A 16547-nucleotide genomic window follows, 5' to 3' on the forward strand; every position below is an offset into this window, starting at 1 on the left:
TAAAAAAATCTAAAAACATTTTTCAATTTTATTTAAATTTTTAATTTGATAAATTTTATCAAGATTGTAAAATTTTTGTTATTTTTATCCATTTATCTAAATTAGTCAAAATTCAAATGAAATCCTAAAAATTTATTAATGTTGCCAACAAAAGTTCTTTTTTCTAAATTTATTATAGCTGATAATAATTTGTAAATATAAAAATATTTTATTTTTAATGAAGATAAAATAAAAAAATAAATTGTTTATATATATAAATAAATTTTAAATTTGGTGAAAGCTGTATTTTCATAAGCACCAATAATTTTTTTGGAAAAATAACTACAAATTTGTAACCAATAATAATTCTTAATTTTAATATTTAACTAAAGCTTACATTACTTGTAACGCCCTCACCATAGGTAGTCCGTACAATTTACTGTTCCGACGACTCATGTCTGCTCGGACAGTCAAAATGTCTGGAACTACACTTAAACTATAGTGAGGAGGCATAAATTAATGAAATAAATATTAAAAAATATAGAAAAAATTTTGAGAAATAAAATAAAATTTAGAGAATTTATTAATTGGTATAAAAAATAAAAATAATCCGATGAGCACCATGAAAGTCATTTTGGTCATTTTACCTCTAGAGGTGAATTTTGACTTAAATGTCAAATTAAAATTAGGAAATAAAATAATTAACATAAATTAAATTTATGAATTTGAATTTGGAAAATGAGAAGAGAAAGATGAAGAAAAGAAAAAAAAAGAAAAGAAAGGAAATAGACTTATGGCATTTAAAAAAAAATAAAGTACAATAATTATAGAATATATATATATAAGACACAAGAGACAAAAATTCACCAACCACAATTCTTCTTCATTTCCTCTTCTCTCTCTCCTTGCCGTCTCCATGTTCTCCCCCCTCCACCATTTTTGCTCAAGCTTTGAGCTTGAGTTTCTCTTCATTTATCCACCAAAACCCATGGTCCCCTTCATTAAAAATTTAGCCCACATCATAAGGAAGCTCTAGGTACCCATAGGGAGAAGGAAAGTTGAAGTTTTGGGAAAATTTTCAAGTTGGGTCACAAGAGGTTAGTGCTTTTCTCCCTTCCTTCTTCTTTAATACTTGAAAGTGACTTGAGATAAGTGGAAATTTCAAGAAATTAATAAGAAATTCATGAACCCATGATGTCCCCAAATTTTGGCAGCCATGAAATGTGTTGGGCTTTATTGTGTTCAAATAATGTAAATGAGTTTAGAGATGATGATTGATATGATTATATGTATGAGAAGTGAAAATGGATTGAATTGATTGAGTTTGAAACTTGGAAATTAGGGTTTGTGTACATGACTTGGAGATTTTGTGTAAATGCTTGAAATTTGACCTAATTGGGATGAGATTATTGCTTATAGAAGTGTATTGCATGCAAATTGAAGTAAGAAAGTTGGAGGAGATTGAGTTTTCGAAGTGTCAATTTTCTGCAGGTTGTGTTTGTTGAGGGCAGTGTACATTTTAAGCCATAAATAAAATTGTGTGACCCCAATTGGTATGAGGCCAATTGGAGGTGAAACTAGACCCAAAATAGCTCATTTTCCATGAAGAAACCATGCCCAAATTCTGTCCAAAACTTGAGCTAAATACTGCCCAAATTCGGATTTCCCTGCACCCAACCCAGAAAATGACCAAATGAACAGTACGTGTTCATTTAGTCATAACTCTCTCTATACTGGTCCAAATGACCTAAAATTTTACCCATGGAAAGTTTAGACATAGGGCTACACTTTTCATGAAGACCACTTAACCCAGTTTTGCCTTTAACAAATTCAAATTGTTAGCACAAGTTGGGTAAGTGAAACTGCCAACCCAGAAAATGACCAAATGAACAGTACGTGTTCATTTGGTCATAACTCTCTCTATACTCGTCCAAATGACCTAAAATTTTACCCATGGAAAGTTTAGACATAGGGATACATTTTTCATGAAGACCACTTAACCCAGTTTTGCCTTTAACCAATTTAAATTGTTAGCACAAGTTGAGTCACTAAAACTGCTAACCCGGAAATTATCCAAAATACTGTTCCTTTAGTATGCTTGACCAGTTTTGGCAAAAATGCCATAACTTGGTCTCCAAAGCTGCAAATTGAGTGAAACTAGTGCCAAAAGTTTTATAAGACATAGCACAACAATTTTTATGTTTTGACCAAGCTCTAGAAACCATTGCATCCTAGGGAAAATATGAGCCAAAGTTAGGAATTGAAATCTAGAAAATGTTAAGTTGAACCCAGAATGCCATTTGATACCTGTGTGTTCATTTGGCCATAACTCCCACTAGGAAATTCCATTTGAGATGTCCAATATGATCTGGAAACATGAAACTTAGGGCTACAACATTGATTTAAACACCTTTGCCAAATTCTAAGTGTAAAGACCCTAAAAAGAGGGTCAAACATACTGCCCTGAAGTTGGTTATTGCCCTTATAGGATTGAGAGTCCAAGTTAATACACTGACTATAACTCACTATACCAAGCTTGAAAAATTATGAAATTGTACCTGTGAGTCCCTAAGACATAGAGGAACATATCTTGTGAAGGAACCTAAGTCTAAAAATGACCATAAAATGATCAAATGACTGGTCAAAGTTTATTGACCAGGAATTGTAAATTCTGGACAGCTTAGAGGCAAAGGGACCAGTTATGGTATTTTGACCATAACTTGAGTTCTATAACTCCAAATTCAATGATTCAAAACTGAAATTCAAGTTTAAACATAGAGGAGCAATTGTTATGAAGAAAGTGTGACTAAATAGACATCCTAACCTAGTGAAATTCCTAGATAAAGATAACACATCAACATGAACCTAAAGAAAGGTTCATGGGAAAAATGCTATATATGATAATTAAAATATTCATAAGGAAAATTAAATATTAAAAATGATATGAATATGTAAATTGGGACTAATGTCCTATTAATATGAAATTAATGGTACTAATAAACAGTACTAGAAAATAGTAACAGTGAATAGTGCTAAATTAATTAAAAATATTTAATTGCCCATAGTATACCTAGACTTATTTATTTAGTTTGGATAAATTGGTATACCAATTAGGGACTACAGATAGCAGTACTGCCTACCGAGAAAATCATGAACTGACAATATATGTCTGGTATGATTGTTCTACAGGCTATATGCCTACTTTATTTCTGGCTTTACAAGCTTGACAGCGGGTCTCGTGCCCGACAGTTGGCCTCGTGCCTGACAGACGTATACTGGATAGACATATGGCTGTCTAACCAGTATACACCCGTACATCCAGCTTTTATAATTTGTTATAGGTTTTCTTGGGCACTGAAAAAAAAAATTAATTAAGACTTAAAATACAATAATTAACCATAAAAGATCCCAATAATGTTAATTATTTCCAAAGAGCAATAAAAATGTAAAAGACCCAGAAATTATGAGTTGCATATATTGTTTCAAATTACTAAATTATTGTTATTATAAATTATGCACCACTAAGCGTTATGCTTAACGCGTTGATTTTTCATCGCGTAGTCTTGGAGATCGATCTCGTGACGCAGAAGAAGACCAAGAGTGCACTGACAGAGCTTTGATCAGATCTGCCATTGTCCAGAGTCACCTCACCGGTCTGTTGTATTTTGGTAGGGCCCATGTATAGACTAGTATTTTGGTTCATTATGTTTAGTCATGATGTAATTACTAGTTTATGATGTATTTCATTTTGGACTTGTAATTAAACTTTGAGATTGAAATGAAAACTTGTAATTTATTATCTATGAATTTCTATATGAATGCAATAGATAATACTTCATTTTGAGATCTCATAAATAATTGTAAATGATATGATACATGAGAATATGATATGGAAATGTGTGAAATGAATATGGACATGTTAACAGGTGATTAGTGGAATCCGCCAGATGCTAATAAAATAAGGGAGACTCTGTCCGGGTCTCCACAGAAATAAGATATAAAAAAAAAAAATTTACACAAAGAATACATGTTTTAAATGACATCAAAAGTTTACAATAGATATGATAAAACAAGATAGGATGCTCCGACACCGAATGTAGCACTTCTTGCTCGGCTATACGGTAGACGGGTAAGGGGCGTCACATTACTAATAATTTTTTTAAATGGCAACAAATTTATAACAAATAAAATAGTTATAATTAAATAGGGTTAGAATTTCATATCTATTCATACAAATACAAAATTTTTATTTAATTAAAAAGCTGTGTTTTAATAATTTTATAATTTAATACTATTAGTTTAGAAATATTTAAAACAATTAAAAAAAATAAATTACTGCAAGTGAGTTACGGTGTTTAAGGTTTTTTTATTAATTTTATTATATAAACTAAATAATTTTTAATGAATTCATGATATTTATAGGATTAAGAATGTAGAAGTATAGATTTTTTTTATATAAATAGAATTTCTATTAAAATAATATAAAATTTTAATTTATATTAAAAAATAAAATTATTTATAAAAGAATATTGTTGTTAAAGGTTTTTAACCACACAGATATATATATATATATATATATATTATAAAAGGTATTTATGTCATTAACATAATTTTTTTATAGTGCTAATTTAAATGATATTCATAAGGTGCATAATTTGTCTTACAATCAATCGTGATTATTCTTCCACATACGTATCGTAACTGTTATTAATGAAAAAATTATGTCTAGTTTTTTTTTAAATATATTATAAATATATGATTAAAATATATTAAAATTAGATATATATATATATATATATATATATATATATATATATATTAATTTTAATTTAAAATTTATGATTTTTTCTGTTTTATGTAAAATTCTTCCAATAATGATAATATTAAAATTCGAACCCAACCTTTAAAGTAAAGTTCACATAAAAATTAACTCTACGTCACTAATTCAATTATTTGCTAATTTTTCACTTATTTAATACAACCAAATAATGTTAATACTTCAACTGAAATCATAATATATATATATATATATATATATATATATATATATATATATATATATATATAAGGTTGATAAAAAATTTAAGAGTAAAAAAGATAAAAATATACTACATCCACTTGATATTTTTAACAAGTATCCTCCACCCTTGTGTGGCTTCATATTTGCGTTTGAATCAACTAAGTGTGCGAAATTTCATTTCATTTTAATCCTTATATTATTATATTTTATTTATTGTATTAATCAAGTGATTTGAGCTAAAGATTCGAATACTAATCAATACAATGGGAAGTAAATTCAACCAACTTTTGAAGTTACAAATAGGCAAACCCTTCTGGAAAAAAAATATATATATAGTCAAACCCTTATTATTGTTAAGGCAATTAACATGAAATTTCTCAATAAAATATGAAATTTCATTAGGTCTATATCTTTTGTTTTATTTGTGGAATTTAGATAAACTTTTGGAATTGAAAAGAGCTATTAGCGAGGGATCGTCATACAGTCACCCTTTCATATTGACAATATTCTCAAACAATAGTGTGCTAGGTGAGAAACGGTCTATTTAGTTTGGCCTTCTTCTTGGTCTTCCTCTTCTTCATCCTCTTCTCCTTCTTCGTTTTTCCACGCTTTTAGAATTATTCATGAATTTATACTACTATTCTTGGTCATCTTCCTTTAATTTAATTAATTATTACCATGGAAGACTGACTCAATTTTCTGAACCTATAGCCATATGGAACTATAATGGAAGACTGACTCATTCTCCTTAGCCTATAAATAGGCATGAGAGCGTTGCTTTCTTGCAAACCCAATAGGCTTAAGCTTAAGTTTAGTCACAACCATGGCTTCTAAAGCTTTTCCCATCTTCTCTTTCACTCTCATTGTCTTCATTTCTCTTTTTCCTCATGCTGCTTTGGCAAACTCTAATAATGAAAAATCATCCCCATTTGATTTCCTTAAGCATCTTCAAGGATGCCATAAGGGTGACAAGCTCAAAGGCATCCACGAGCTCAAAACCTACCTCGAACATTTTGGTTACTTGAACTATAAAAACCAGTCTCAAGCCAATAATGATGATTTTGATGACCTGCTAGAGTCTGCTCTTAAAACCTACCAACTCAATTACCATTTGAAGGTCACTGGAACCTTAGATTCCCAAACGGTGTCCAAGATGATGATGCCTCGATGTGGGGTGCCGGACATCATCAATGGCACCACTCGGATGACTTCTGGCAAGAAAAACCAACGCCATAGCTCTACCTCTTTCCATACAGTTTCTCACTATACATTCTTTCCAGGAAGTCCCAAATGGCCACCTTCTAAGTATAGTCTTACCTATGGGTTTCTTCCCCAAACCCCATCCCGAGCCATGGATCCTGTTGCGAGAGCTTTCCAAACATGGGCTGCCAACACACATTTCAGGTTTGCGAGGGTACAAGATTATACTACCGCCGATATCAAAATAGGGTTTTACAGAGGTAACCATGGAGATGGGAGTTCTTTCGATGGACGAGGTGGAATTCTGGCTCATGCTTTTGCACCACAAGATGGACGATTCCACTATGATGCAGATGAGACATGGGCAGTGGGTGCAACCCCAGGTGCAATCGACTTGGAGACTGTTGCCTTGCATGAGATAGGGCACCTGCTTGGTCTTGGTCATAGCTCAGTGGAGGGAGCTATTATGTTCGCGCGTATTCCTCCTGGATCAACTAAGGGTCTCCATAGTGATGATATCCAAGGGATTCGTGCTTTATATAAGGTTTGACTCTCTTTTTTTTTTTTTGCACTAAATAAGGGTCAGATAGCCCATTTCTGTACCTGAGCTTTTCTTCTTAAAATTTCAGAAATATATGTATTGTGATGTGAACCTTCAAGTAATTGGTAACTTGAAAACCCACATTCAAGAATTAAATGAACAATATGGAAAGCACCAAATCAAGATGTATGAATTTGAATCTTTGAACCAGCACAATCAGATTGTTGTGTAATTCAAAGAAAATATCAGAAATGGGATTCTTGACCTAATTCATATGGAGAATGAATAAACCAAGAATATTATGCACATTAAACCTTGCAAGATAGAATCTCAGCAAGAACAAAGGCAACAGCCAATTTACTCACTATAGGAGCAGAAACAATCTCTCATTAATATTCAAGTGTGTCCTCCACTCTCTCATTACACTTGTATTTATAGCCTCTTGGCTTCAAAACTAAAGACAAAAATATCCCTACTTTAGTAACAGCTGTAAGGAGCTTTAAGTCCAAACAAAAATTAATCTATCAAAAGACTAAAAACTCCTTACAAAAAGTAAATTTAATGCAAAGACAAATAAGGGCATTTAAGTCCAAAAGAGAAGTGGTTATAACAGATGGAATATTCCTTGAAAAAGGTGCCAGCAGATACATGTACATGGGTTGGATCTGGTGCATGCATGTCCACAGGTTATTCCATGTAATCTAATGCTCCACGTGACACCTGGTAACTTCTAAGCATAATTTTCACCAAATTTAATCATTTACATTTTTCTTCATGCCATTCCAGCTTATAATCCTTGCTCCTTATGATTTCACAAATTAAATTCTGAAGTGATTTAGCTCTAGCTCTGGTAATTGGACCTTGGATGAAATCCTTTGTTGTGGATGTAGCTTGATTCTCATCATTCCCCTCCGCTTCAAAAGGATTCGTCCTCGAATCTGTTCCTGCATCAACACAAGGAGATAAATCAGCAACATTGAAGGTGGCACTGGCATTATACTCACCGGGCAGGTTTATTTTGTAAGCGTTATCATTAATTTTGGTCAGCACTTGGAAAGGTCCATCACATCTTGGTTGTAATTTTGATTTCCTTCGAGAGGGAAACCTTTCTTTGCGCAAGTGAACCCATACCCAATCTCCAGGTTGAAATGTGACTTTCTTCATTCCTTTGTTGGCTTGACTAGCATATTTTCCATTGTTCTTTTCAATTTGAAGCTTGGCTTGTTCATGGATTTTCTTCACCAATTCTGCTTTTCTTTTTCCATCTAAACTAGCAAGCTCGTTCACAGGCAAAGGTAAAAGATCCAAAGGAGTTGAAGGATTGAAACCATACACAATTTCAAATGGAGAATAGCCAGTAGAAGAATGCACATTTCTATTATATGCAAATTCAACAAGTGGAATGCAATCTTCCCATGACTTCAAATTTTGCTTAACCACAGCACGCAAAAGAGTAGTTAGTGTCCTATTTACTACTTCAGTTTGACCATCGGTTTGTGGGTGACAAGTGGTGGAAAATAACAACTTGGTGCCCAGTTTTCCCCACAAAACCTTCCAAAAGTGACTAAGGAATTTAACATCCCTATCACTAACTAAACTCTTAGGTATGCCATGCAACCTAACAATATCTCTAAAAAATAAATTTGCAACATTTGTAGCATCATCAGTTTTATGGCATGGAATAAAATGTGCCATTTTTGAAAACCTGTCAACAACAACAAAAATTGAATCATGGCCTTATTTAGACCTAGGTAATCCCAACACAAAATCCATAGACAAATGAACCCAAGGATCACTAGGGGTAGGCAAAGGTGTATACAAACCTTGTGGCAAAACTCTAGATTTAGCCTTAGCACACACAATGCACCTAGCACATACTCTTTCAACATCTCTTTTCATATTCGGCCAATAAAAATGTTCCTTCAATACATCTAAAGTTTTGGCAACACCAAAATGACCCATTAATCCACCAAAGATGAGACTCATTCACAAGTAATTCACGCATGGAACTCTTAGGCACACACAATCTATTTTCTCTAAACAAATATCCATCATGCCTATAAAACTTCTCAAAAGCATTCTTTTCACAAGCTGCATACACTCTAGCAAAGTCATCATCTTGACATATAATTCTTTCACATATTCGAATCCTAATAACTTTGCATCAAGAAGGGCAAGAAGGTTATACCTTGAGATAAGGCATCACCACCACATTTTCTTTCCCATGTTTGTATTGAATCACATATGGGAAGGTCTCAAGGAACTCAACCCATTTTGCATGGCGCCTACTCAACTTATTTTGCCCCTTGATATGCTTCAATGACTCATGATCTGTGTGGATGACAAATTGCTTTGGCCAAAGGTAATGTTGCCATGTTTCCAAGGCACGTACCAATGCATACAACTCCTTGTCATATGTAGAATAGTTTAAAGCTGCTCCATTAAGCTTTTCACTAAAGTATGCTATTGGTCTCTTTTCCTGCATTAAAACTGCTCCAATACCTATTCCCGATCGTCACACTCAATCTCAAAAGTTTTAGAAAAATCAGTAAAGCCAATACAGAGGCGGAACATAACATCTCTTTAATTTTGTGAAAAGCATCATCTTGTTTCTGTTCCCAAACAAAATTAACATTCTTTTGACAAGATCATTCAATGGTCTTTGTAATGGTACTGAAATTCTTAATAAATCTTCTATAGAAACTAGCTAGTCCATGAAAACTACGTACTTAAGATGCAGTCTTTGGAATGGGCCAATCTCTAATAGCTCTAATTTTTTCATCATCAACTTCAACACCATTAGCACTAATGACAAATCCTAAAAAGACAACCTTTTCCATGCAAAAAGAACATTTATTCAAGTAAGCATATCATTTTTCCTTTCTTAACACATCGAATCTGACCCTTAAATGATGCATATGTTCATTCATGCCTCTCAGTAAACCAATATATCATCAAAATAAACAACAACAAATTTTCCAATAAAAGCACGAAACACATGATTCATCAATCTCATAAAAGTGCTAGGAGCATTAGTTAGCCCAAAAGGCATCACTAACCACTCATATAGTCCATGTTTTGTTTTAAATGCAGTCTTCCATTCATCACCTACTTTCATGCGAATTTGATGATATCCGCTTTTCAAGTCAATTTTGGTAAAAACAAAAGCACCACAAAGTTCATCTAACATATCATCCAATCTAGGTATAGGATGGCGATACTTTCTGATGATTTTGTTGACCGCCCTACAATCCACAAACATGCGCCATGTGCCATCTTTCTTTGGTACCAAAAGGACAGTGCAAGACAAGGGCTCATACTTTCTCTCACATATCCCTTAGCTAGCAATTCCTCAACTTGCCTTTGTAATTCTTTGGTTTCTTGAGGTTACTTCTATAGGCTGGACGGTTGGGAATAATCGCTCCAGTACAAAATCAATCGGTGCTCAATCCCTCGAATAGGTGGTAGTCCGGTGGCATCTCCTCGTAGTACATCCTCATATTCTGCAAAGGAGACAATAACACTAGGCAAATTGGGGTCAAGGTCAGATGTGGATAAACAAGAGTCCTTAAACACAATTAATAACATTTGCTTGTTGGCAAACATGGCATTCCTCACATCTCTTCCTTTAGCATACAAGCTTAATTTTCTCTCCCCTCTTTCCTTTGACTCTCCTTTTGCGGAAGATTCACCTTTTTCAAGCACTCTTGGAATGTTTTCTTTACTCTCTTTTCTTTCCTCACAACCACCCTTGTCTTGCTCACTCACAACATTTTCACTCAATTTCTTTTCACTCCTTCTTTTCTTCTCTGCTCTCTTTTCGGCCACTCTTGATTTTTCCTCACCCATTGCTTGCTTAAGCCTTGTTTGGTCTTCATAAATCTATTTTGGTGTCATAGGTGCCAAAATGATTTTCCTTCCATTCATTTCAAAAGAATACCTATTTTTATACCCATCGTGGATCACCTTTCTATCAAATTGCCATGGTCGGCCAAGTAATAAATGGCCAGCTTGCATTGGAACCACGTCACACATAACCTCATCTTGATACTTTCCTATTGCAAAGGAAATCAATACTCGTTTTGTTACTTTCACCTCACCACATTCATTCAACCAATGCAATTTATAGGGTCTAGGGTGTTTCGAAGTCCTCAACCTTAATCTCTGCACCAAAATAGTACTAGCAACATTGGCACAACTTCCCCCATCAATGATGACACTACAAACTTTGTCTTGGATAAGACACCTTGTATGAAAAATTGTTTCTCTTTGCAATTCATCACCAACATCCTCCTTTACTTGAGTATTTAATGCTCTCATAATCACTAGAGCACTTCCTTCAGTGACATATTCTACCTCTGCATCCTCCCCTGAAGATGTGGAATCACTCACAATTTCCTCCTCTGTTTCTATCTCACCATTTTCTCTCATGACCATGACTCTCTTGTTAGGGCATTGAGAAGCTATGTGTCCACTGCCCAAACACCTAAAACACTTCACGTCTCTATTTCGGGTAGTAGTTGCAACCTCCTTTCCTTTACTTTCTACAAATTTCTTCTCCACCTTCTTTTCCTTATCCTTATCCTCATTTTTCTTATAGTTGCTAAAAGCCTTTTCCCTATCCTCCTTCTTCCAGTTAGACTTCCAAGATGAAGAAGTACCTGCATTTCCTCCAAATTTTGACTTGCTTTTAAGTTGCCTTTCTACCTTCATAGCCATGTGGACCATATCCTCCAACTCAACATAGTGATGTAACTCAACAATAGGAGCAATCTCCTTGTTTAGCCCATTCAATAATCTAGCCATGGTGGCTACTCTATCCTCCTCCACATTTGCTCTAATCATAGCAATTTCCATTTCTTTATGATAATCTTCAACACTTTTAGAACCTTGAGTCAATTTTTGTAACCTCTGATGTAGCTCTCTATAGTAATGACTAGGAACAAATCTCTTCCTCATTATAGTTTTCATCTCACCCCAGGTTGCAATTGATTGCTCATAATTTCTCCTTCTACTAATCAATACTTGATCCCACCATACCAAAGCATAATCAGTAAATTCTACTGCTGCTAACTTTACTTTCTTTTCCTCTGAATAGTGATGACAATCAAACACAGCTTCTACCTTCCTTTCCCATTCAAGATACACATCCGGATCATTTTTCCCTTGGAAAGAAGGGATGCTCATTTTAATAGTTTTGATATTGTCATCTACCCTATTCCTCTCTCTTTCCTCTCTTCTTATCCTCCTATCCCCATTTCTCCTATCTTCAGCTCTTCTCTCATATCTACCCCTCCTAGGTCTTTCAACCTCAAAATCATAGTTATCAACCGCAACTTCATCAGATTCAACTACTGGAGGTACAAGATCCCTCCTATTTGGCCTTCTCTCATTTTGCCTATCTCTTTGCTCCAATCTTTCCAACCTATCTATGATTTCATTGCACACAACATTCATTCTTTCAAATTGTTGTCTGACAGCCTGCATGTAGAATGGATTTTCACCTTCCCCCTCACTACCATCACCCATTCTAGACATGTTTTCAGATCTGCAAGAAAATGGTTAGTGTAAAGAAAACACCTCACTCACTCCCTTACGTGTTTACACTCAACAGAGGACACTCCACTCGTGTTTAACTCAACAAGGCTTTTTCCCTCTTATGAACTCACCACTCTATGCCTTTTACCTCTCTTGGCTATGTCCACAAGTTCTTATCAAACTCAAGTAACTCAAACCAAGACTGTACCCACAAAAATTTAACACAAAATAAAATTCTTGAACGTGACAGATCAAAACGAGTAATTAAGAAAACAATAATGTGATTCAAGAAGTCAAGAAAAGAAAAGCTCAAGTATGGAAATGTAATGCAATAGGAATCAAGAAAGAAGACACCAAAATAAAAGAGTAGTAAGCTGGAAAAGAGACAACCTAAAGTAGAGATATTAAGCTTAAACATCCAAGTTTGCCACCAACTTATCACAATTACCAGCAGTTCACACAATACACCAAGAATTGCATAAATTTAGGATCACCAAGCAAATGAGTGTATTTTGATCTAAAATTGAGTAGGCAAATGCAACCCAATACTGACTAATTGCTGCAAGAATTTCACGCTTTTCTTGATAGACTTACTATGTAAATCAAATATAATCGTGTCTGCCGTAAAATTTTGGTTCCCCACACAAATGATTAAATTTTGAGCTGAAATTTAATTTGAGAATAGCTCAAATGTGGCACAAATGGCCTGTAAATTTTCAGGAATTTCAGGGCTGATTTGCTATGTGAACTTAATTTGATCGGGTCTGCCGCAAAATTTTGGTTCCCCACACAAACGGATGAATTTTAAGCTGAAATTTAATTTGGGTACTACTGATATGGGGTATAAACACTCGGTAAATTTTCAGAAATTTCTGGGTATATTTGCTATGTGAACTTATTTTGCTCAATTCTGCCACAAAATTTTGGTTCCCTACACAAATGGTTGAATTTTAAGTTGAAATTTAATATGGGAACTACTGATATGGGGTATAAACACTTTGTAAATTTTCAGGAATTTCTGGGTCTATTTGCTATGTGAACATAATTTGATCAGGTCTGCCGCAAAATTTTGGTTCAGCAGGCAAACGATATCAAACAACCCCCAAAATTTACACCCAACGTCTTAAACACACCCAAATAATCTTTGATGATTTAGGCCAAATTGGTAAGTTGAACTCAATGAACCAAATAATCTCTCATGCTTAATATCAAAATGAAGGAAGCAAAATGGATGGCTAGAATAATCGCTTTAGCTTGATTAACCCAAACCCCTAAGACAAACCCAACAAAACAAATTTTTAAACAAACAGGTCTAACTAAACCCCAAGAGCCAAACAGCAAATATGAAGAAGGTAAGAAACACAAAAAATAAAAAGCAAATAGAGAATCTACCTTGTTTGGACGTTCCTTTGCTCTGATACCAAAACTGATGTGAACCTTCAAGTAATTGGTAACTTGAAAACCCACATTCAAGAATTAAATGAACAATATGGAAAGCACCAAATCAAGATGTATGAATTTGAATCTTTGAACCAGCACAATCAGATTGTTGTGTAATTCAAAGAAAATATCAGAAATGGGATTCTTGACCTAATTCATATGGAGAATGAATAAACCAAGTATATTATGCATATTAAACCTTGCAAGATAGAATCTCAGCAAGTTAATGAGCTTCACAAGAATAAAGGCAACAGCCAATTTACTCACTAGAGGAGCAGAAACAATCTCTCATTAATATTCAAGTGTGTCCTCCACTCTCTCATTACACTTGTATTTATAGCCTCTTGGCTTCAAAACTAAAGACAAAAATATCCCTACTTTAGTAACACCTGAAAGCAGCTTTAAGTCAAAACAAAAATTAATCAAACAAAACACTAACAACTCCTTACAAAAAGTAAATTTAATGCAAAGACAAATAAGGGCATTTAAGTCCAAAAGAGAAGTGGTTATAACAGATGGAATATTCCTTGAAAAAGGTGCCAGCAGATACATGTACATGGGTTGGATCTGGTGCATGCATGTCCACAGGTTATTCCATGTAATCTAATGCTCCACGTGACACCTGGTCACTTCTAAGCATAATTTTCACCAAATTTAATCCTTTACATTTTTCTTCATGCCATTCCAGCTTATAATCCTTGCTCCTTATGATTTCACAAATTAAATTCTGAAGTGATTTAGCTCTAGCTCTGGTAATTGGACCTTGGATGAAATCCTTTGTTGTGGATGTAGCTTGATTCTCATCATATTGTGTCTAATTTGAATACTCTTGCTTTAATCAATAATCGGAATGTTTCTTTGAAGCACTTAAATATAAATTAAATTACAACAAAATGTAAGTTTTTGTTTTCTCTCAAGGTATTATTCTTGTTAGATTATATACCCAAGTGGGCTGCAAGTTTGGAAAATTTAGGTTCAATTTAAAGAAGAATAATAATAATAATAATAATAATAATAATAATAATAATAATAATAATAATAATAATAATAATAATAATAATAATAATAATAATAATAATAATAATTAATTTTTTATTTTATTGTTCTAGATTTAAATCCTTAATTTCTTTTATAAACATCAATATCTCACTTATTTGATCATGTCACAAGCGCCAATTCAATTCTAAGTTGTTCATCAAGAGCAAAGAAAACCATAAATTGAGCAATAAAATTCCACATCTTAATAGTGATCCATCAACTATGACTATAAAAAAACTAAGAGTTTTTGCAACAAATTTTTTACGGTCGGTAATTACTTAAATTATTGAAAGGATTAACGAAGGATTAGCAGCAGAATTTAATTTAAGTAAAAAAACAAAAAAGCCTCTTTCTATGAGGATGTCCGATATAAATTAGGGAATAAGAGTTTTAATGGCCTATCAGTCATCCAATTTAGGGAGAACTCAAATCATGCATTGTTGCATTATACATTTTAATGGAAAATTTGGGTTTTCTTTCTTCGCTGGTGGAATACAAATCTATGCATTCCATTTGAATTTGCAGATATGCTCATACAATGGCAGCTATTGGCAAATGGGAAGGTACAAAAGATGTTCTAGTGTTGCTTCTTCGCAACTATAGTGTGGTCCATCTCACTCCTTTGTAATAAGGTTGTATTTAAAAATTCAAGCCCTTGCCATGTCTCTATATGTTGTATTATATTTTTTAGGGTATCAGTATGGATGACAAGCTTGGATCCTAAGTTCCCATACACTGGGATTCAGTTGATGCAGGGAAAGGAGGGTGTTAAAACTTTGACTTATATTATGCATGTTTGGCCTAGAGTGGAATGGAAAACACCACCTATCATTTTATTGAAATGGAATACGGATGGATCATCGATGGGGAAACCGGGTAAAAGTGGAATTGGAGGTGTGCTAAGGGATTATGGTGGACATATTAAATGTTTATTTTCATGTCCTACTGGAGAATTAAGTTCCAATCAAGTTGAGTTGAAGGCAATGATTAAAGCATTGCAAATTTCAAAGGACCTTATTGCATCCTCACACGGAAATCATGCTTTCATTTTTGAAACAGACTCAACAAATATTTTAGCATGGATTAATGGATCGAGTGAAAGACCATGCTGAGATAAACACTTGATCATGGAAGCTCTCAATTTGATAGCCCAATTACCACATATTTTGTTTTTACATAGTAACAGGGAAGCAAACTCATTGACTGACAACTTTGCAAAATTAGGTAAAGAAAAAGAATATGCTTTTTTGGCAAATGGTTAGGACCTCTATTTGATTTACTCCGAGTATGGCGCTTTTATCCCTTCCTGATTACATGGAGAGCTGTTATTTTTTTGTTGTTTATTGTATGTATGCTGCTGATTGATTATGAGTGGTATATTTATATGCTGGCACAGAATTGGTTGATAACATTTATGTTGAGAGTGGCAGTGGATATTTTGGATTTCTGATGTGCTTTTTCCTAAGAAGGTAGATGGGGTGATGTGATTAGTGGGCACTTATGAAAACGGGAGAAAAGTCTCTTGATGTGCTGGTTTTATGGACTTGATCGAGTATTTAAACTTCTTTATGCTATAGGTATAGGAAGTCTCCTAGCGTTCGTTTATTGTAAACATATTCTATTGCTTATTTTAAAAGTAGACACTGCTTATGTATGGACATGCTGTATTGGTCTTTTCTTTGAACTTTCTTGCTCTTGGTGTTTGTACTTTCTTCTGTTAGGTTTTTTTTCAATTAGCATGCTTTCCTTTTGGTTGGGGCATGTGGGGAGGCATATTGGTAGGGGTTTAGA

The 16547-nt window shown here is 33.9% G+C and overlaps 1 protein-coding gene across 1 annotated transcript; it reads left to right on the top strand.

The window, feature by feature from the left end:
- Positions 1–5772: 5772 nt before the first annotated feature.
- On the top strand, positions 5773–16017 carry LOC131173970 (metalloendoproteinase 3-MMP-like). The gene is made up of 2 exons (XM_058136918.1): positions 5773–6743; positions 15282–16017. The coding sequence occupies exons 1-2, from the start codon at positions 5823–5825 to the stop codon at positions 15357–15359; spliced, it is 999 nt and encodes a 332-aa protein (XP_057992901.1). The 5' UTR covers positions 5773–5822; the 3' UTR covers positions 15360–16017.
- Positions 16018–16547: the final 530 nt, after the last annotated feature.

The sequence above is a fragment of the Hevea brasiliensis genome, chromosome 15 (assembly GCF_030052815.1).
Source record: "Hevea brasiliensis isolate MT/VB/25A 57/8 chromosome 15, ASM3005281v1, whole genome shotgun sequence".
NCBI classification, from domain to species: domain Eukaryota; kingdom Viridiplantae; phylum Streptophyta; class Magnoliopsida; order Malpighiales; family Euphorbiaceae; genus Hevea; species Hevea brasiliensis.